This window comes from Giraffa tippelskirchi, chromosome 9 (genome assembly GCF_054371585.1).
Source record: "Giraffa tippelskirchi isolate mGirTip1 chromosome 9, T2T-mGirTip1v1.2.pri, whole genome shotgun sequence".
Lineage (NCBI taxonomy): Eukaryota > Metazoa > Chordata > Mammalia > Artiodactyla > Giraffidae > Giraffa > Giraffa tippelskirchi.
The window spans coordinates 29421347-29442555 of NC_137283.1; the positions used below are offsets into that span (position 1 = coordinate 29421347).

General features: G+C 42.2%; 1 protein-coding gene and 1 long non-coding RNA gene across 51 annotated transcripts in view; one reads left to right on the forward strand and one right to left on the reverse strand.

Moving 5' to 3' along the window:
* The window catches only part of FOXP1 (forkhead box P1), a 618285-nt gene extending 611326 nt beyond the window's left edge, over positions 1-6959 (forward strand). For all 50 annotated transcript variants that reach the window (XM_081528351.1, XM_081528327.1, XM_081528350.1 and 47 more), the window contains 2 exons: positions 470-636; positions 6067-6959. In XM_081528351.1, coding sequence (XP_081384477.1) covers positions 470-636; positions 6067-6211 — 312 coding nt within the window. In that variant the 3' untranslated portion in view covers positions 6212-6959. The remainder of the gene's footprint in view (positions 1-469; positions 637-6066) is intronic.
* The window catches only part of LOC145520893 (uncharacterized), an 867842-nt gene that overhangs the window by 10723 nt on the left and 835910 nt on the right, over positions 1-21209 (reverse strand). Inside the window, exons 11-16 of the long non-coding RNA XR_014064880.1 lie at positions 19026-19118; positions 6911-7116; positions 6021-6188; positions 4339-4543; positions 3118-3349; positions 1979-2066 (exon numbers count right to left, since the gene is read on the reverse strand). This is a non-coding gene — a long non-coding RNA (uncharacterized LOC145520893). The remainder of the gene's footprint in view (positions 1-1978; positions 2067-3117; positions 3350-4338; positions 4544-6020; positions 6189-6910; positions 7117-19025; positions 19119-21209) is intronic.

A 21209-nucleotide genomic window follows, 5' to 3' on the forward strand; every position in this document is an offset into this window, starting at 1 on the left:
TTTTCTATAGGATCTGAGACGTAAATGTTTATGGAAGTTCTCATAAGCTTGGGCTCTGCAGCCAGAATAATCTGATCAAATCTTTAATATCCAATAGTGGAGTCATCGAAGTGGATAAAGAAATGAAAATTCCATTACATTTCCCTGTGATCTGGAAATATTCAGTTCCTCTTGAAAAAAGGCTTCAGACAGAAAACTCGTTATGAGATAGCCTTGTCTAAAGCTTGTGCCTCCACCCCACAGGCGCCTCGGCCCCTCCAGCTATAGCTCTTTGGAACCCAGCTTGGGACATGTGTCGTCATCAGCTTGACTCTTAAAGCACAGCCCTTCTAGACCTATTAGACACTTGTCTTGGCCAACTATACCAGAATGAATTTAAGCTGAAGATCATCGAATCCGCCTGTAATTGATAGCCTCCCTGTCTGTGTCCACCCTGTGTCTTCATACATTTTCTTTGGGTTGATGGCAGGCTTCGATGGCTGAGAACAGTATACCTCTATACACTACCGCTTCCATGGGAAACCCCACTCTGGGCAACCTGGCCAGCGCGATCCGGGAAGAGCTGAACGGGGCGATGGAGCACACCAACAGCAATGAGAGCGACAGCAGTCCGGGCAGATCCCCTCTGCAAGCTGTGTGAGTACCGGCCCCCTGCGGCACCTCTGCCATCAGATCCCCCTGGTTTCATGTCACACGAGCTCTGCTCTGACTGTTCTCGACACCTTTTCTGTCATTTCTGACTTCCTAGAACCCAGGTAGAAGTGGGTGCTTCCAGAAACGTTTAACTTGGTTCGCAGCTGAAAGGACCACTTACTTATATCCGACCCATAAGAGCAGTAGGCTTCCTGCAGCCCCACAAATGCCCAAAGCCACAAAAGAGATGACGCCTGTGCTTTTTGCCCTTGCTCGGTCAGCTCGGGCCGTGATTTCAGCCACCTTACCTTTTCCTCCTAGAAGCAGTATGCATCCTGTGACACAGTTCGCTGTCTGTTCAGCGTGCCGGCGCACTGAACCCAGCAGGGTTGGAAAGGATGCTTGTTTACTTGGTTGTGGCATAGTGGTGAGCCGCGCACGCCACATTGAAGCGCTGTTACCAAGCATTAATGATGGCACGAAGGAAAGACGGCATGATTTATAGATTGCTCTTAAAATATCAAAAGGAAAATAAATGGGGGCATTATAGCAGCAGACGGCAGTGTAATGAGCACGCCCAGAACTGTGCGGAGTGCTGGGTGAGGGCCGTCCATCCTGCGTGCGTGTGATGCCCCTGGGGGTGGGCGATGGGAGGCAAGCAGGGCGACACAGCTCCCTCTCTGGCAAGAAGAGTTTTGAAGAGAAAAGAAACCCCATTTTCCCACATAGGATTCACCGGGGATGCTCTAGAAGGAAGCTTCTCCCTGTTAGCGAGTGTCTGTAAAACCAACGACCGCTTTAAAGGAGTAAACCAATGCCGTGTTTACCACGCTGTCAGCTCCTAGAAATAGACCCCTTGTCTACACAATGCTTCTGAATGACTGACCAACATCTTAGTTTTAAGAGCATTTGAGTGATCAGAATGGAAAATATGACCTGTAGCAATTAGCAACAGAATGAATTGGCATCTAACAACAAAGGCAAAATCCTGTCTGCCAGTGTGGGTAATTGGTGGCTTTGGAGGAATCTGAAATTTGATTATTTAGCATTTGAATTTCATGCCCAAAGTGCTTTTGAAAAGGATCTTTAAAGATGAAAATAGTCTTTTTAAATTCATAACAACAGTCTCTTAGCATTTACTCCACAACATTTTAAGAACGTGTTTCTCTCTCACGCTGCCACTGCCATATATCATCCTTCCTCCAGAAACCTGGTGTTTCTGACTTTATTATCACACCCGCATTCATCTTTAAATCATTGTCATGACAGGAGTATTTACTAAGATATTAAGGAAGTTCAGAGCAAATATAAATTGTTATGTATGCTACTTCAGGAAATAACTTACTGTGGAGGAAAAATGTCTGAAGCTACTGAGTGGAAGAGAGAGTTTTTCATAGTCCCACGGAACTCCAAGGTTTCATTGGTGTATGTTCCTGTGTTTATAGTAAAAGAAAAAAAAAAAATCACTAAAAAAAAATAAAGGAAAGAGATTTGGATAAAAACTCACACAGCAGTTTTGAGTGATGCTAATTTTGCTGTATAAGATAAAGTTAATTTATGGAAACTTTGAATTAACCCCAGTATAGTCAGAAATCTTGTTTTACAGCTGTCAGTTTAATTTTTTAAGTGAAGGTTTTACTGATGGTTTGTTTTTTTAAAAACACCCTGTATCAAGATGTCAAAAAGCATACTGTTTGTTGCTCAAATCTCACAGGTGTACAGTACAATAAATTCTTTTGCTAAAAAAATTATATGTCAATCAGCCCATTTCCTATGCCTACTCTCGGTGCTGGAGATGGTTACCCTTTTTCATCTCACATTTCCATTAAGCAAATTCTATAATGATGGAGTTTGAATTCTTACCCAACACGCATTACCTGCTATGATGCAGATTGTCTCCTAACCTTTCTATTCTATTGGAATAACTCAAATCGTAAACTTTACAGCAAGGCTTAAAGGGCCCTGTTAGTAATGGCCCAGCTGCTATCTAGTGTTGACATAGAATTCTTTCTTACCTTTCCTGTGACACTCAAATGACCACTACATTTTTTCTCTCTTGCAACACTACAAAGCAGTCCCATAAGTATGGCTTTGGAGTATTATATGTTCGTCCTGGGAGGAGCTAGAGGAGCTATCGTACAAAGCACATACTCCATGCTCTCCTCTCACTCTCTGAACACAGAGCCTTTAGACACCAGTCAGCTTTAAAAACTCTACTGTTCCCACAGTGGCTAAAGAAAGCAGTTAGATCTAAGAAGGAAAATATGGGGTTTGGCACAGTCATTCACTGGAAGCCCTTTCAGAAGCAGGAGTCAGAGGGAAGGGAGGAGGTGACTGTGAGCATAGAAGGCACCACGCGCGGCTCCGTTTCCCAGGGTGCAGGGGGGTGACTGTGAAGCACAGTGTCGTAAGGAGTTTGCAGCTTCCCTGAAATGGATCTTGGGTGGAAAGCCGTTCTTTCTCATTCTCTAAAACCCTACTTGCCTGTGTTCCTGCAGTGGCCCCACTCGGGGGGGGGGGGGGGGGTGTCCGCTGGTTTCACAGAATGTCGTGAAGTTGGATCTCATTTCCCTGGAGTTCTAAGCAGCCGTAACATCTCATCTGGTTGTGTTAGCAGGTTGTCACACCGTAGATCTGATCAGTTCACTTTTGCTTGGGCTCCACTCAGTAGTAGGTGCTGGGTTTGGACCAGGGTGCACAGGGTCATCACCTGTGTCTTTGTGATGGAAAATAATCTCACTGAAGTTTGGCTGCAGATTTCATGGGGGAATCAAATACTCTCCCATGTGAACTCTACCTGGTTGGGGTCGGGGTCGGGGGAAGTGACACAAACCTGATTTTTTCTTTTGCCTAGCCAAACATTTGTCAAAGTCTCAAATTATAAAGCAAGAACTTCATTAAGACTCTCCAGTTGTTCCTAGGGTCTCCCACCCCTCCCACCCATAGCCTTGTATCATTTCTGTCGTCAGATTCAGCTTTATAAACCTGAAAAGATGAATATATCTGGTAGTGTGAAAAAAAGCTGAAAATGGGAAAATGGGAAACATAGCTGACTCACAGTTCAGGCAACACACGACCCTAAAACACGCTTGTCCAAACTGTTACTAGAACCATGCTACCGGAAGACAGGAGGGGGCTAATACGAAGCCCAAACATAAAGTGACGTTCACCATTGTGAGTCACCCGAGAAACACAGTTGAAGGTAAATGGAACTTTCCTTATACCTGCTCAGCAACACACCGTATTTGAAAAGCAACACTTGGGGCTGATGAGGTTGAGTCTAAATTGATAGAGCTTCTCTGGAAATTAACATTGCAATAAATCATAAGAACCATAAGATGTTTTAGCCTCTGCTCCAACAATTTCATCCTCAGACATTTATCCTAAGCCAGTAAATCAACAGAAGTATGGATAGAAGTGGTCACTGTATTACAACAAAGAGCACAGCGGGGTGGAAGGGTACAGAGGTGAGAAAGAGACAGTCCCCAAACGCCCAATATTAAGAGGCTAACATGTCAGTCAGCACAGTGGACTCTCATATAGTCATAAAATTAAAACTGTAAAAGTAGCAAAATAACATTCCTGCTATGTTTGCAATATGTGAAAACATGACCCCAAATGGGAGAGGATAGACAAAACAAAAGATCCTCCCTTAACTAGGGTTTATGGGTGATTTTTTAAAAAAAGAATAAAAAATCAACGCACTCCATTCTTCCCAAAAGAATATAGGGGAGGGGCCTGCCAGGGCTGACTTCCCAGGCATGTGATGAACACAGTCTCACAAGGATCCCACGCTTGCAAGTTTTAACGCTCAGCTGTTTCCATCTGGAAAGTCTCAATGAGTTTTTCAAATGCATTTTCACTTCGCACTGGGCTCTGCAAATTATGCATCTGGTCCTGGATCTTGACGCTGAAAACAAATAAATAGGACCATTAACAAACTAAGAATAGACAGAGCCAAACTAGTGAGACATACTTAATACAACCTGGGCTTATTTCATTTTGCACATAGTTTGTACGAATACGGGCTCTGTTTTTTAAAAGCTATTTATCCCGACATCCACCTCCAAACACTCTCTGGGCTTTGCTAATTGAGAATCAGTTGGTCTTCTGGAGGTCCCCGTGGCAAGGGCAGTCCAGAGCACTCCTCTGTTGGTTTTTCAAGGTTCAAGTGGCCTTCGGGGTTTGCACACAGCATCAATTATTTAGGGAGGCAGCAGTCCCCAGCATCACCTCTTATTACTAATACTTGATAAAGTCGAATGAAAAACTCCACCCTTGGTAGCCTGTCCCTGCAATGGGATCTTTTTTGTTTTCCTAAAACTTGAATGGGGACCGGGTTTTTTTAACTTGAATGGCTCTTTTACATATCAAAAGCCCCACAACCGAAAGTAATTTGTATTTGCAAAAGGATCGGTTGTAAATATGATTTACGAACAACATTTCTCAGTTGTTATCGGAGTGGTTTCGTGTGGTCCCCTGCCGGCCCCTTCGGGTGAACTGTGTGCCGGGCTGTAATGAGCATGTTGGCAGATCTCATCAGAGCCCAGCGCGTCCCGGTGGCTGCTACCAGCCGGGCCTCTTGTTTAGTCTTGTTTACAGCTGACAGCGTTATTATTCTGACCGGGGCTCTGCTTTCTTATCATATTGTTGTGTTGAGCGCACCTTTTCCTCTCCGTTTGTGTTTCCTGGCAGGGCTTTTCTTGCCTTATTGACAGTTTGTAAAAATATGCATTAATTTGGAGTTTCCAGCATGTATCATGGTGTCTCTTTGCTGTGTTTGCTTGAAGTTGATTAATGATAGACCCTCGCTTGGGGTCGGTCTCCGGAGAGTTCTTTCACAGGTTCTGCATGTTAACTAGCAAAGCAGAACACACAGCAAGCTGTGATTAGCCCAGCCTCCAGTTTTTGGTCCCCACAAACTACCCTTGCGTTACCGGTTCTTGGTTCATGGATGATTTCAAGGTTTGTTTTCCTCCATGCAGGAGGCCATTCCAAGGCCTGTTAGCTGCTACCCAAAGTGTGTCCTTGGACTAGGAGCAATCAGTGGGAAGCTGGTCAGAGATGGAAAGTCTGAGGCTGCGTTTTAACCAGAGCCCATGTTCATGCGTGTGCACATCGCACTGTAAGAAACACCATGGGAGGATTCAGCCACTGATGCTTTCCATCCAGAGACCCTTCTGGGATGATGGACATTTCTCCCTCCGTGCAATCCAATATGGTAGTCATTAGCCTACACGGTGGCCCTGGACCACTTAAAATGTAGCCAGTGCAACTGAGAAGCACAATTTTAAACTGTCTCAATTTTCATAGTCACACGTGGCTGCTGTATAGAACATCACAGCCCTAGACTGTGGCTTCTGTGTTACCCAGAACACCCAACTTACCTTGAGTTGGGAAGTCCCCTCAGTGAACCTTCTCTTGCTTTTCCAGGCATCCTGTACACGTCAAAGAAGAGCCTCTGGACCCCGAGGAAGCTGAAGGTCCGCTCTCCTTAGTGACAACAGCCAACCACAGTCCAGATTTTGACCACGACAGAGATTACGAAGATGAACCTGTAAATGAGGACATGGAGTGAACATCTGGGCAGGCCAACCCCAAGAGTGTGAAGATTGGGGGGAAAAAACACACACACAAAACAAAACATGTCAAAAGTTGGCAGTGAAATCGTTCTCCATTGGTTGTACAGTCTGGAGGATTTTTCACTACATTTTGACAACTCTGCAACGTGTTAACTCTTAGTGCCATCAAGAATCCCATTTGGGAGTATTTTTGATTTTTCTACTTTTTGTTGAAAAAAGGAATTTGTACTCTGTGCATTGGATGGACTTGTTTGGTACTGGGGATTTTCCTCTCTTAACAGTCAACATCAGTGTTGTAACTTCGCTAAACTGATTCACTTTTAGCAGCAGACTTTGAACTGCAGTCCTGCCGACGTTGCACAACGAGGACACCCAACTGAGTGTGTGCGCCTGAGCTGCAGACCCAGCCTCTGCCCAGAATCTAAGGATTCCAGTGGACGACCTATTTGCACAGTACTGCATGTTGATTATCACTGCCTTTACTCCATTTTTTTTTTTTTTTTTTTGCTTCCAGTTGGGATGGGGAAGGCCTTTGTGTGTGTATTGGGGGGAGGGTTTAAAAATAATTATCCCAAACTTTTTAATGTATTGCCTTTTTTTTTTTTTTTTTTTGGCTTCTCCTATACCATTTTAAGTTCTGACCTCAGGCCTCCATTTGGGCCCGCGGCCTCTTGGAGGCTTCAAGTTTTCTGTACCTTGTGATGAATGTTAATAGGTGTTTTTATTATACAAAGCTGAATGTCATTTCTCGTTCGTAGTTTTCTGTCACTCATTCCATTTCCCTTCAGACATCACCACTGTTTTCTCAAAAGTCAGAAAACATTCCGTTTTGGTCTTTTGCAAAAAGGTCCCAAATGCTGCACTCTACATGTGAAGGTCCTCTCACCCAGACGTGAAGTTCCTGCCAGAAAGAGAATGAATGACAGAAAAAAAAAAAAATTAGAGACACCCTAGGAACCATGCAGACTCATTTCACAAAGCAGTATTGGAAGGTGGGAAGGGGGTTGTTTCAGATTTTCCTCTTTTTTTTTTCTTTAATATTGTACTTACCGTCATTCTTAATAAATGCCACAGCGTTTACCAGCACAAGAAGACATAGGCAGCAGCCCCTCTTCCCCCAAAACCAAAAAAAAAAAAAAACTGACAGCATGGCCGTAGAAGGCTCTCCCTGGGATGACCTGGTTGAGATGGGCCTCAGGCTCTCGCAGTTGTTAAAACCAGCATGAGTTGCTTTGTTTGCAAAATGGCCCCAAAGCTGGCTTCCCTGAGCAACTCTGCTGAAAGTGCTGGTGGCCCCCAGTGGAAACATGCATTCAGACCTGCTTGGTGGCATTCATCTGTTTGAATGCAAATCAGATCTCGATTTGAACTTGTTCTGTGAGTTAATGAGGACTGGGCTCAGCAGAAGCTGAGGAGTTAATTTCCACTGTGCAGACCTGGTGCAGCAATCCAGTCTGTGAGGCAGCATCACCCCACCGGTCCAGTCTCGGAAGCCAGCAGCGCGAGACATCAGGTAGATGGGGGCTCAGCCCGGCCCTGGGCTCTTGGGGAAACAAACAGGACGTGCGGGACATGACGCTCATGGGTCAGTACAGCCTCAGTCCTTGGAACCCCTGAACGCTTCCACTCGCACCCCCTTTCCTGTCACTCTTTTTTTTATCTAGGACTGTAGCTCTTGTTTTAGTTCGAGAGCCGTTTGGAGAGCTTAATTTATATGCTTTGTACCTTTTTTCCCCTAAAATTACCAAAGATATTCCACAAAGTTAAATTATGTTCTCTGTTTTTATGCTTTATCTGATGAAGCCAAATATCCTCTTCTTGTTGATCAAAGGAGGCAAAATAATTTAGAGGCAATTGATGAGATATAGGCTATTGCTAACTTGAGAGAACTGCTCCTTCATCATAGAGGACATTTAGGAGACCAACTAGGTAATGGAACCAAAGTAGTTACTTTTTTTTTTTTAAGTCATTTTTTTGTTGTTTTTTTCCTACAGAGACCAAAACTCATTCCTGTAAAGAGAAATTACGGGGCTACTGAAAGGAGAAATAGGATACAGTATTTAAGGGTGTACCATCTCCAAGGAAAAAAAAAAAGTGTATGGCATATGAAACTTAGGGGGTGTCCAGTCCAGGAGACAGTTACGGTAAAATGAAGGTAAAATTCAGAGAGAACAGAAAAGCTGCCACAATTGAACTAGACCGTGTAATAGTATTTCTAGAAGACATTTCTTTCCAAAGAAAGATTGTATGCCACTTTTGTTTAAGGATTGTGCTATGATCACTGCATTCATTTTAGTTTCTCTTGTCATATATATCCTCCAGGTTTTTGTTTTATTTTTTTAAAGGTTTTCTTTTTTTTCCTTCCTTCCTTTCAAATTAGGCTTGCCTCAGCATTTTTCATTAAAAAAAAAAAAAAAAAAAGTAACATTCCTGTCCACTCACAAGCTTGGTAGAAAAACTTCTTTGGCAGATACTTTTTTGAAGCTTCATACTGCTTTCTCTATAAAGGGCAGTCTGTGGTCACTCGAGACTTACATTTTTTTTTTTTTCCCCAGCGTCATGATGTGCAGGCAGTAGCCAGACAGGGTCATGGGAAGGGGGCCCTGTGCTTCTAAACTGAGTGGTTGCTGGTTAGTTTGGTATTCAAAAGAGGATAAAAATCTGGTAGATTAGTTCATTCTCAGCATGTGTAGCTAGACATGAGTAAAGTTAACAGCATGAGAAACTGTTAGTACGCATACCTCAGTTCAAACCTTTAGGGAATGATTAAAATTTAAAAAAAAAAATACATTTCACTCAGTTGCACTTAGTTGTATGTCTTGCATGCTTAGTCTAAAGACTGTAGCAAAAAGAAAAAAAATTAGATTTTACATATCTTTGCAGGTATCACAGCCTTGCAGAAGAACCAACTGAAAAAAAAAAAAAAAGAATCTCAGGCTTTACAGCAAGCAAACTTCACTCTGATTTTTCCAGTTCTGATTCTGTATCCCTTGGGGGTAATCCCAGTTGCTTCTTTAGGATGGGGTTTATTATGTTGTACATATATCCCGATGTGTCTGTGTGGCTCTTTGTCTTTTTTGGGGGAGGGCGGAGGGTGGTTCTTTTTTTAGATATTGTTCCTAAAAAGGAATAAATGCATACACCTGTTTGTCAAAACACCTTTGCTTTTTGTGCAACTGCTTTATATTAACAATACTTTAAAAAAAAAAAAAAGCTTTGGAAAAAAACTACTGTATGTAATGGAACTGCAGAATATGCTGCACATGTATTTTATTTAGTTATTCTTGCTTTAAGAATATCGGGTGACATTTCCTGACATGTGGGAGGGAGAAACTCCCAAACTTTTTTTTTTTGGCTTTTAAATTGTACCATAGTTGACAGATTTTTTTTTTTTCCCCTGTTCTCATTGATCAGAGCATCTTGTACAGATTCTTTTGGTGTGTGTGCGAGCGGGTGTGTGTTAACCTGTTTTTTGATACATTCCTATCCCTTGTGTTTATCCTACCATTGCCCTCCTGGCTATCGTAAATGAGTTCATACATTTGAAAAGAGAAAAAAAAAAAATGTTGTTTTAAAAAGTGTTTTCTCCTGCTGCAGTAAATACTTTGCATGATGAAATTTCAGGGTCACACTTTCAAAGTTTATCAGTGAAGTAGTGATTAATCATGAGAGTGTCAAAGCTATTGAACTTTTTGTATAAAAAAAAAAAAAAAACTTTACAAGGTGCCAAGATGTACAGACAATTTTGTTACTTTTTGTTTTCCAAAGAAAATCGTACCTTAGGGAAAAAAGTCCCTCGCATCAGACAGATGCACCGTCAGGAATGAGGATCCATCCTATTGTCCCTAGTCTGTCCTTATGAGACAAGTTAGCGCTGCCTGCAGTGTACCAGCAGTGAAAGGAAATAACAAGGCTTATGAATGGGAAGAGTGACCGCTAGCCCCGCCACCTTTGGACGGCTCCGACCTGATGCCCAGCGTTCCATCAGACCTGGTAAAGACACCTTGGATTCTTCACCCAAAATGCGATGTCCGTCATTAGCAATTTTATCACGGGGGAAAAAAGTTAAAGATTTCCTCCCCTTTCCACATTCCAGCTTGAGCTCCGTTTCCAAGGGTACAAAGAACATGTTTGTCAGGATTCTGAATCTTTTGGGGGACCTTTTGCTTAATGGTAGACCCTCTGGATATTCCAGATGTTTCTGAGAGTCGGTTTGGCTTTTCTCTCCCAAGAATGAGACTTAACAATTCCAAAGGCATCTATGTGGGCCCCGTGTAGTTCTCACAACGTGCGCTACCCAGAAGCCTGCGTGGAGATGGTACAGCCCGGACTGTGAGCATGGTGCTCCGTGGAGATGTGCTGCCAGTAACAAGAATTTTTTTTCTTTTTGTTCTGTTTTGATAAGGCATAAAAGGAACTCATTCCTTGACATCAACTGTAATTCCATCATTCCGTGTCTGTGAATACAGACAATAAAAAAAAAATGTTGTGTAGTCAGTACTAATTACTGACATGATCGCATTCTCAAATGCAATAAAAATGCTGGTTGTTCACACTGGTAGTAAAAGTCGCCACCGCCTAAGTTTCTTTCCCCTTCTGACCTGCTGAGAGTGTATGTTCGGCATATGCCTTAGGTTTAGCACCAGCTGCTTCCAACCCAGAATTAAAATCAATCTTAACTAAAAGCTTTCATCATCACAGAGGGTTGAAGCTCTCATCCCTCAGGATTTCAAAGTGAAAGTCTCCACTTACAGAATTAGGGGGAAAAAACAGAAAAGGTGAAGGTACCTTTTCTGTCCAGGAAGCACACGGATTTTTTTTCCCATCATATTTTATATAGAAAAAACAAAATGTTGAATAACTAGCATTAAGAGCAAACTAAAATTTCAGAGGAAAGCAATTTCATGAATAATTCATTTAAATTTCACATCTGCAAGATTAGTCATCCAAATAAAATGCTAATGTCAAAAACATGCACCGTCTATAATATTCTCATCAAGAAATCTTCTTGCATATAAAGATAAATGCTGAGATTAGAACAAATGATTTTTATAAAAATATTCTATCAGAAAGTATGGTCCATAGCTGCCTTCTCTGAACCAAATAGTAAAAGCTCCCGTAACTGAATATTTCCAGAAAAACTATCTTGATTTCTGAGGTCTTTTCAGAATTTCAGACCTCCAGGAAAATTCGCTGTTTCTCTCTAATACTATTCTGTCATATATAAGGATGAATTAATTTGGGCATTCTCCTTGCGTAAAAAAATTAAATTGGTATATCAAAAGCAGCACTTTTAAGTGGCCAAACTACAATGACATGCAACCATTAGGTATATAATTCAGAGCACATAACACAAGCCAGTAGACGTCTTGAAAATTAACCTTGCAGTTATTCGGCAAAGACCAGCGGACACCGAAGAAAATATAAATGTTCTTCCTCAGCATTGTTTTGAAAAGACCTTATTAGGAAAACAGATGTTTTTCATACATATTTTGCAGAGTAAGTAGCCCCTTTTCATTAACAGTATGCCACTGTCTAAAAGCCTGCTAGTCTGATAATTAGTGAAACAGTTGAACCCTTAATTCTTATTCTAGCTACTACAAATAAATTAGGGTTAGTTGAAATTCCTTTAAATACCAGGCTTAAACATAAACAAACACTGCTTAGAGCATGTGCAGTTGGTAAAATTAAATATGTACACATTTTTTGAGTCAACTGGAAGACCCAAACCAAGTGTGCACGACACTGCATTAGTGAAGATTTTGCTGGTTGATGCACACGACGTTTTTATTTGTATTTCAGGAATTGTTCTAATGCAGAAACGTTCTCTGACATCTTTATTTCAGGCTTGCCATTCAGATAAACTAGGTAGCAAACCCAAACTGTTGGTGCTTCTTTTAAACGGGAACCTTTATATCAACAGCCTAAATAAACTCTGAGGAAGACCAATTTCACACCAACACTAACCAGCTGGCTGATAGTTTTTATTCTCCTTTCCCCCCAAAAAAGATTAAATCATAGTGTAATTAGTCTTTCTGACTTACTAGGCTGTGCCTTCTTTGATGCTACTACATATTTATGTGTAGGCTAGTAATCACAATTTATCTTTCATCTTTATTGTAGTTGAGTCAAAAGGAGTCTTTCTTGAAATCAAGTGAAGTTGGGTCTCAAACCTTCATTTAAGGAACTGACTGATGGATGAAAGTTTTAAGACAGAATTCACATTGGAGGGAAATTAAATTACATACAAAAACACTGGTTTAACTGTGGGACAATATTTGGCTTAGAAAGCTGTCATTCTAGACTTGTATTTATTTTTAAACAGCATTTTATTTTTTAAAAAAACAAAACCCCCTATCATCTTATTTCTGCTCTGATTGTAAAATGACATTCCATGCTTAGTAAGCCCCCCAAAGTACACATATATATCCATTTGAAATGATCCACTGGCCTTTTCTTTGGCTTATACCAAGAATACAGGGAGGAGGAAAAAGGGGGGAAAAAAGACAAGCTTCAAGTTATAATGTTAATTTGAAGGTAACCGGCCTTTCAAGAATTAATTTCAGCCAAAGCAATAATCATTATTTACCGGCGTATGACATTTTTATCACTCATCATATTAGCAAATTTCCATTGAAAATGCTAAAATGGTTCGTCATAAGGCAGATAACTGCTCTAGCTGTAAAAATGACCAACACAAGTGCTGGTACTCAAACATTAAATTATACTGTAATTAATAAAGACAGTTAAACTGTCTACTAGCAACAGCAATTTAGGTAACCACATTTGATCAGCTATAAATTGTAACTACATTAAAATTCCAGAAATATTAGCAATATGGATTACTTGATGGAAGTCACTGCTGATCACCAATTCTCTCTTTTTTTTTTTTTTTTTAAACAACGGAAGCACAGGTCAGGTTGACCACAAATCCGTGAGCGAAGATCAGGCCTTAGCACTTTTAATCTTGTGAAACAAGCAATTACAAATAGTTGCATCGATTTGTTAAAAAGCTTTAGGTGACATAAATTGTTTCCTGTTTAGCTTATTGCTCTGATACATAAATGTCACCCAGTCCAGCATTTGTGAGGCCACAGAAGAACAGGGTGACGTCCAGGGATGAATTTGTCAGTCCTTTTGTGAGCTTTCTGGAGAGCTGCTCTTCCTGGCTCGTTTCTCATTAATATGAAGAAAAACTATTTTGCTATGTGAATCTTTAATACCAGTTTAATTTTTGATTCTCAACTAAACGGATTTTGTGCTTGCTTTCTTGCCACTCAACATAAAGCAGCACGTTTGAAAAACATCTTCTAAATAGAATAATATTTACAAGGCACTTCAGCCTCTGAAAAGCTAATACTCCTCCCTTTTCAATACAAGGGACTATACTTTGGATTGATATTTCTACACTTAAAATACAATTTTAAATGGCATGTGCACGTTATTGACTTAACATAAATCAAATGTATCACATACTTTCTTTAGGTTGGCATGCCACTTAGAAAAATACATTAGCTTCTGGGGTGGGGAAAAGTCTGGAGAAAATTTATTAAATAGAAGTTTTTACTGTAATAGAATATTAATGTAACCCAATGCTCATTTGCCATTAAGCTGATTTTTTTTTTTCTTCTTTAACATACACATGCTTTTTATTATTTTGCACTCAAGCAAAAATTCCACATTCAAAGACTTTCCATCTAGTCGGGAATGTCTCTGGCAAGAAATACGTTAAGAAATCCTGACCTCGAAAGACAGCAGACCTTCCACATTGAGCTTTAGCCCCACCAGGCAACACATGCAAACTTAAGGTAATGCTAGTCAACAGTGCGGAATCCAGAGAAACAATTACTCTTTAAATCCTGCCTCACCGCTACTCCACCAGTGTTCAAATGAAAATGTTTGATTTGCAACATAAAAGATTCATTAATTACCACTTGAATATTTAAAGCTATTTTGCAGTCTAACAGAGATAGATAAAGCAGTGAATTAAAACCTCTAATAAAATTGTAAAAATATTTCGGTAAGTTTACCCGTGTTATGATTTAGGGAGAGATTCAAGCATTCTCACCGAATAGATTCTTAGCAGTTTTCAAGTGTGTATTTGAAGGAAAGAGCTAAGTGTTGCGGGAATAATTTCTCACTTTCAAATGTTTACTAATAATTTATTTGCAAATCAAGTTTGCTACTTTAGAATTCCACCAGTGTTGGGGGCGGGGGGTGTAGCGGGAATTTGCCAGGCAGGTTGGAGCATGGTGTGTCTGATCCAGAAATTAAAATACTTTCAAAAGTATTCAATTAGGCTGGAAGATTTAGAAGCCCTCACACCAAAGGGGTGAGTTCCTGCCCACAAAATGCAGCAAATCTAGAAAAAGCCAACTCGCAAAACAGCCCTACCACTTCTGCCCAGTTAGCTGCTTTGTATTTTATTTTCCTTTATAGCATGTCGGTGTTTGGATCCTAGAATGCTAGAAGCACACAGTACCCAGCATGTTCTTCAAATCAAATGCAAGAGACCCCCCAGCCCTGACCATACAAACTGGGTGACTTTGGTGAGTCACTGGGTGACTTTCATCTCTTTGGTCTTCCCCTTCCTCTTCCTGTGAACTGAGAACATTTAACTACATGACCAAAAGGGATCCTGCCAATTTTAAGTACAGTTCTAAACATTTAACAGACTCCCCCTTGGAGACTTTTCTTGATAAAATTTATGATCTCACCATGAATGACTTTGCATGGTACTCTGTTGTCTTTAACCACTATTATAATACTGTCCAATTAAACCCTGCCTTCTAACATGCCCTGTTAGGAGCAAATTGCACTAGCATGCATGCTTCCAACCATCCATCCATCCATCCATGAATAAGCATCAAATGCATTTGATGACCTGCTCAACCTCAACACTGGAGATAAACTGGGGACAAGATAGACAGAGTGTTGGCCCCATCGTACCCCCTGGTTCACTGGGAAGAGAGTTCTTAAACATTAGCTTGTGCTGTAATGCACTGAATGCTAATAAGAAGGGAAGTCTACCCCTCCCCTGGGGACAATCAAGAAGGCTTCTGGGAACACACCGTGTTTAAGTGAAAGCCAAGGGTGTCTCTAAGAGTCTGTTGGGTTGGAAGAAGGAGGGAGAAGGTGCTCTAAGCAGAGGCAGAGGGCTGGAGTCTGAGGCAGGGCGAGGTCAACAAGAAATCTTATAGAAAAACAGTAAAGTCATCATGTCAGGGACCACAGATGAGGCAAATGGCAAAATCATAATTCTTGTTACCAAAGCCCAGTGTTTCACACAGTCCAGCTCAGTAGTTCCTGAGGAGGTGATGCTAGGTGAGCTTCACATTCCAGGGAGGAAACTGTCCCCTCCACCCTCTCCTGGGGCCACAAGGACCGCCTTGTTCTTCCTGGGCTCAGAGCACACTTGGGCTCAGGGTTTCTCTTCCCTCTGCAGTGGATGTGCTTTTCCTGGCCTTCTGCGTGGCTCACAGGCTCCCTCCTTCCAAACATCACAGCGCAGTGGCCTTTCCTGACCTCACAGGGTGCACAGCACCCTGGCTGCCCTCTCTGCCCTCCACACTCCATATCCCCTTCACCCACTTTATTGTTTCCATTGCACTTAGCACCTCACAGCATTCTGCATTCATTTGTGTCTTTGCTTACGGTCCGTCTCCCTCCAACTACGAGGGCAGAGGGCCTGCCTGGATGCTCAGCTGCTGGGTCGCCAGCACAAGGAGCAGAAATCGACACTCAGAGTTGCTGAGTGAATCAACATGCATCACCCTGCCTTGTGGGGAGAGGTAGACTTTCAACTTCTACAGTCAGATTCCAGAGCCTGCCCACATAAAACATTCCACTATTTCACGGCCAAGCAGACCAGGTATCAGATCTAAGATTCTCACCACAAACCCGCCAGGTAGGAATGATAAGCAGCATCTTACAGATGAGGACCATGGGATTCCTGGGTAACACGCTCAAGGCTGTGTGGAGGGCTGGCATTTGCCTCCATGGCTGATTCCATTAGCTCCTCTCTTGGCACTGGTCCCAGCACTTAGGTCTGAACAACCTCTCACCTAAGGTACCAAATAGGCTCACGTGACTATGTAACTTCCAATTGGAATCACTGATGTCCATTTTAAGATATTACAAAGTTATTAAATAATGTGGAGAAAAACCATTTACCTGTGAGCCTTATACATACAGTCTGTTGTGCCCAGTATTTTTTTATTTTAAATTTAAATCTAATTGATTTGCAATGTTGTATTAGTTTCAGGTATAGAGAAAAGTGATTCAGTTTTATATATATATATATATATATATATATATATATATATATATATATATCCATTCTCTTTGAGATTCTTTTCATATCCAGGTTTTTACAGAACATTGAGTGTAGTTTCCTGAGCTACATAGTAGATCCTTACTGATTATCTATTTTATATACAGTAGCATGTATATGTTAATCCCAAAGTCCTAATTTGTGCCCACTATTAAATGCAATGGCAGGACAACAATTCCTAAGTGTGGACAACACTCTGAATTTATTGTTCATCATAAGATTTTTATGACTTGACTCCTGTGAAAGAGGACTATTTCTGCTCCTGTCTGAAATGGTGAGCAGCCACACACCTTTCTTGAGTCCTTCTATAAAATCTATTAAATGTCTTCCTAACAGGTACATTAAAACCTTTACATCCAGAATCTCCACCTTAGCTGAGATCCAGTGTCCCCGGCAAAATGCTCAGAGAAGCTGTGAGCTCCTTGAGGACAGACTCACTCTGTCACATTCCCTGCAGGACCACCCTTAATGGGCCTCGGGCGCGATGAGAGTGGCTAAGAGCAGAAGCAGGCAGGCCTGGAACTGAAGCCAGAAAAACGGAATTTCTCTTGCCCTGGCCCTCTTGGTAACTGTGCAACTTTGGGCAAATGTCTCTAAGCTTCAGGAAACATTCTCACATGGCAAGAGATAGGTATAAAGACTCAACAAGATTGTGTGTGTGCGTGTGTGTGTAAAGAGTAATCCATGGATACAGTGTTGAGAAAAAGAGACTCAGTGCCTGTCCTCCTATACTTTACACTCTAGCTGGGAGCCAGGCTGCGCCCAGTGTCATGCTGAAACATAAAATTCCAAGTGTTACAAGCACGTGTAATAAAGAGAAATGTGTTCTTGAGAGGCGGGGTCAGGAAACAGGTTTGCAAAGACAAGAGACGAGTTACGACCTGAAAAGGGGAGTGAGAACCATCTATCATCTAGGTGGGCTTCCGATGACTTTGTTCCCCAGCAGTCATTCTCTTCTGCAAGCACAGCACCCTTATTCATTACAGAGCGCCCTCCCTCCCACCCTATGACTGTTACTTCAGGAGCGCTTTAATCTTTACTTCAACCTTCTTCCTCAGAGGTCATCCCAAGTCTTTATTAAAACCATTGAGAGGAATACTCTTTTTGAAGGAACTGTTGATTGGCCAGGACAAGAGCTGAGTCCTAACTGACCGTTTGTGCTATAACGTGGAAAGGAGCCACCTAAATAAAAGGAAATAAAGGAAACAGAGACAAAAGAGAAAGAGGAAAAGGTAGAAGCCCAGAAAAGTCTGAGAGCTGAGACCAAGAGCAAGGCAGGAAGCCAGGAGAGGAGGCTGAAATTGACACTGGGAACAAGAAATAACAGACATACTGATCACATCCCTTGAGCTCCTGGAGGCAGCCATGCCTGAAGCTACATGTACACTTCTGGCTTTCAGTCATGTGAGCCGATAACTCCTCTCGCATCTGCCAGTTTGCAATCAAATACCCCTAATGAATGCACTGTGGACTAGAGGGCAATTCACAGAGGAAACAACAGGCATCAAAGCCCTACTATAGATAAGAGCATTCCAAGTTCAAGGATCCGAAAGGAGGCTCCCAGGTTCAAGTACATCAAAGGAGGCCTACGTGTCCGAAGCCCCAAAAGTCAGGGACGGCACAGGCTACGCGATGTTTGAGACAGAAGCCCAGACGGAACCACTCGTGATCATGGCCTCATAAGAAAGAGTCACGTGGCATGCCAAATCCATGTTCTGAACGATCCTCCTCCTATCACTGTATAAATAAGATTACAACCTTAAAACACACTGTACTGGGGGAAGAGCAGCACCTCTTTGCAGCTGGAGGAGAAGCAAAATGTGCTCTCCCCAAGTCCAACATAATCTGAGACGCTAAAAAAGAATAGTTGATCCGGGTCACTGGAGAATAACTTGGATGCATTTTATATTATTTCTCTCATTTCTTGATCAGAGGGAATTTGTCTTCAGGCTTGACTGAATATAGGCTCACATACAGAATCACAGTTTAACAGAGAGAGGGGTCACGAATGCTTGAGCACAGCTCTCCAAAAGTAGTGGTTTTTCAAAACATGACTTCACAGTCTCAAATAGGTGTTAATTTAGGTATTAATTAAGGATATGAACGCTGGTAAAGAAGAGAGCAAGGCGAGACAGAAAGACAGTGGACTCCAAGAGTGGTGCGTATCCTATGTGCCATCTCCTCAATATGTCTTCTTCTCTCACTTGCCCATCCTACCCCAAACACTGCATCTCTAGGGGTATGAAACCCCCACTCTCCAGCTACAGGTGGGTGTCTGCTGCTGAAGCTCGGCCGGCACACAGCCACACGACAGAGTCACTGTTCCCACCCTCCGATTCTGAAGGCCGCTGCCCGTGTCCTGCCAGCTGCTCACTGTTCTGAATACTGCCCCTGGCTTCCCCTGGGTGGTAAAGAAGGTGACCGCAGGCAGGGTCGAATCTGTGAGTCAGGGCCCCTGTTTTTACTGGCAGACATACCTAGGGGAGGATTCCGATTGGTCTCACTGTCCGTTCCGATCCCAATCAATCACGATAACCAACAGCAGGAGAGATGTCCTCTAATGGCCTCGCCTGTGGAGAATGTTTGCCAGACTTATCAGGATCAGGATGAACAGGATGAAACTGTTCCCTCTAAAAATACCAATGATGCTAGGAACATTAAATCCATTGTGTGCTACCCCCACTAGTGCTAAGTACTGTGTTGAGTTCTCAGCAGTTAAAGACATGACCCCTAGCCCTCAGGTTGCTTCTTATCTAGTTTCACCTTAGAGATGGCCTGTCCATCTACCAAACAGTTATACTTCATGCCTACTCTGTGTCAGACACCTTTTTAGTTTCTGGGGGTTCAGTAGTGAACAAAGAAAATAATCCCTGCTTTCCCTTACCTCCTCTCTAGACAGGGAATGCAGATCATAGCAGGTTAGATGGTGATAGGCAGGCAGCAGAAAAATAAAGCAGTGGAGGGGGGTAGAAAATGCCCAGAAGAGGGCCAGTGGGGGTGTTGCCACAGCAAAGACCTCAACGATAAGGTGACATTTCAATAAAGATCTGTAGGGAGCAAGGTGGTTGGACAACTGGGAGGAGAATGTTCTATGAAAAGGGAACAAAGGAGGCAAAGGTCCTGAGTCTAGAGAAGAAGAGTGAGGAAGAGGCTGTAGAAAACAAATACAGAAAGGTAATGGAGCAGATGTCATACACTGGTGAGCTCATGGTGAAGATGTCTGCTTTGCTTCTTGGTGAGATGGAAGCCACTGGAGGTTTTGAGCACGAGCATAATATCCACTGACTTGGGTTTTAGCAGATCCCTCTGACTCCTATCCTGTGAATGTAAGGATGCAAAAGTATGGAAGCAGAGGCATCAGGTGGAAGACAGACTACAGTGGCTGGAACTAAGGTGCAGCGGGAGTTATATTTTGAAAACAGAGCCAACAGAATTTGCTGCTGACTATAGGCCATCACACCAGATGATACCACTCTAATAACAGAAAGTGAAGAGGAACTAAAGAGCTTCTTGATGAGGGTGAAAGAAGAGAGTGAAAAAGCTGGCTTAAAACTTAACATTCAAAAAAAAACTAAGATCATGGCATCCAGTCCCATCACTTAATGGAAAATAGAAGGGGAAAAAGTAGAAGTAGTGATGGATGCTCTTTTCTTGGGCTCCAAAACCACCATGGCTAGTGACTGCAGCCATGATATTAGACGACGCTTGCTTCTTAGAAGGAAAGCGATGACAAACCTAGACAGCATAAAACAGAGACATCACTTTGTCAACAAAGGTCCATATAGTCTAAGCTATGGTTTTTCCAGCAGTTATGTACAGATGTGAGAGTTGAACCATAAAGAAGGCTGAGTGCCAGAATTGATGCTTTTGAACTGTGGTGCTGGCGAAGACTCTTGAGAGTCCCCTGGACTGCAAGGAGATCCAACCAGTCAATCCTAAAGGAAATCAACCCTGAATACTCACTGGAAGGACTGATGCTAAAGCTGAAGCTCCAATACTTTGGCCACCTGACACGAAGAGCCAACTCACTGGATAAAACTCGGATGCTGAGAAAGACTGAAGACAAAAGGAGAAGAGGGCAGCAGAGGATGAGATGGTTACATAGCATCACTGACTCAATGGGTATGCACTTGAGCAAACTCCAGGAGATAGTGGAGAACAGGGAGGCCCGGCGTATTGCAGTCCGTGGGGTCGCAAAGAGTTGGACACGACTTAGTGACTGAACCACATGGTCCATCATGAAAAGTGTTGGTAAAGACTTCCAAGCTGTTTTGGCATGATAAACTGAAAGAACAGATTTGCCACTGAGCCAACTGGGAAGACCTCAAGAAGACTGATCTACATTTGAAGTTCAAGAGGTGTATATATATGAATGTCTCCGTAAACAGCACAAGTTTGTTCCTTTTTATGGTTGAATAATATTCCATACTACTCTGTATAAAATAGATGTAATGACAACTGACTGTATAGTACAGCAAGCTCAATGCTCTGTTGTGACCTAGATGGCAAGGACATTCAAGGAAGAGGGGATATATGTCGCTGATGCACATTGTCGTGCAGCAGAAACTAACACAACACTATAAAACAACTATACACCAAAAAAAGACAAAAAAAACTTAAGAGGTTTGCTGACCACTGAACTTGAGATGCTGAGTAGGCAG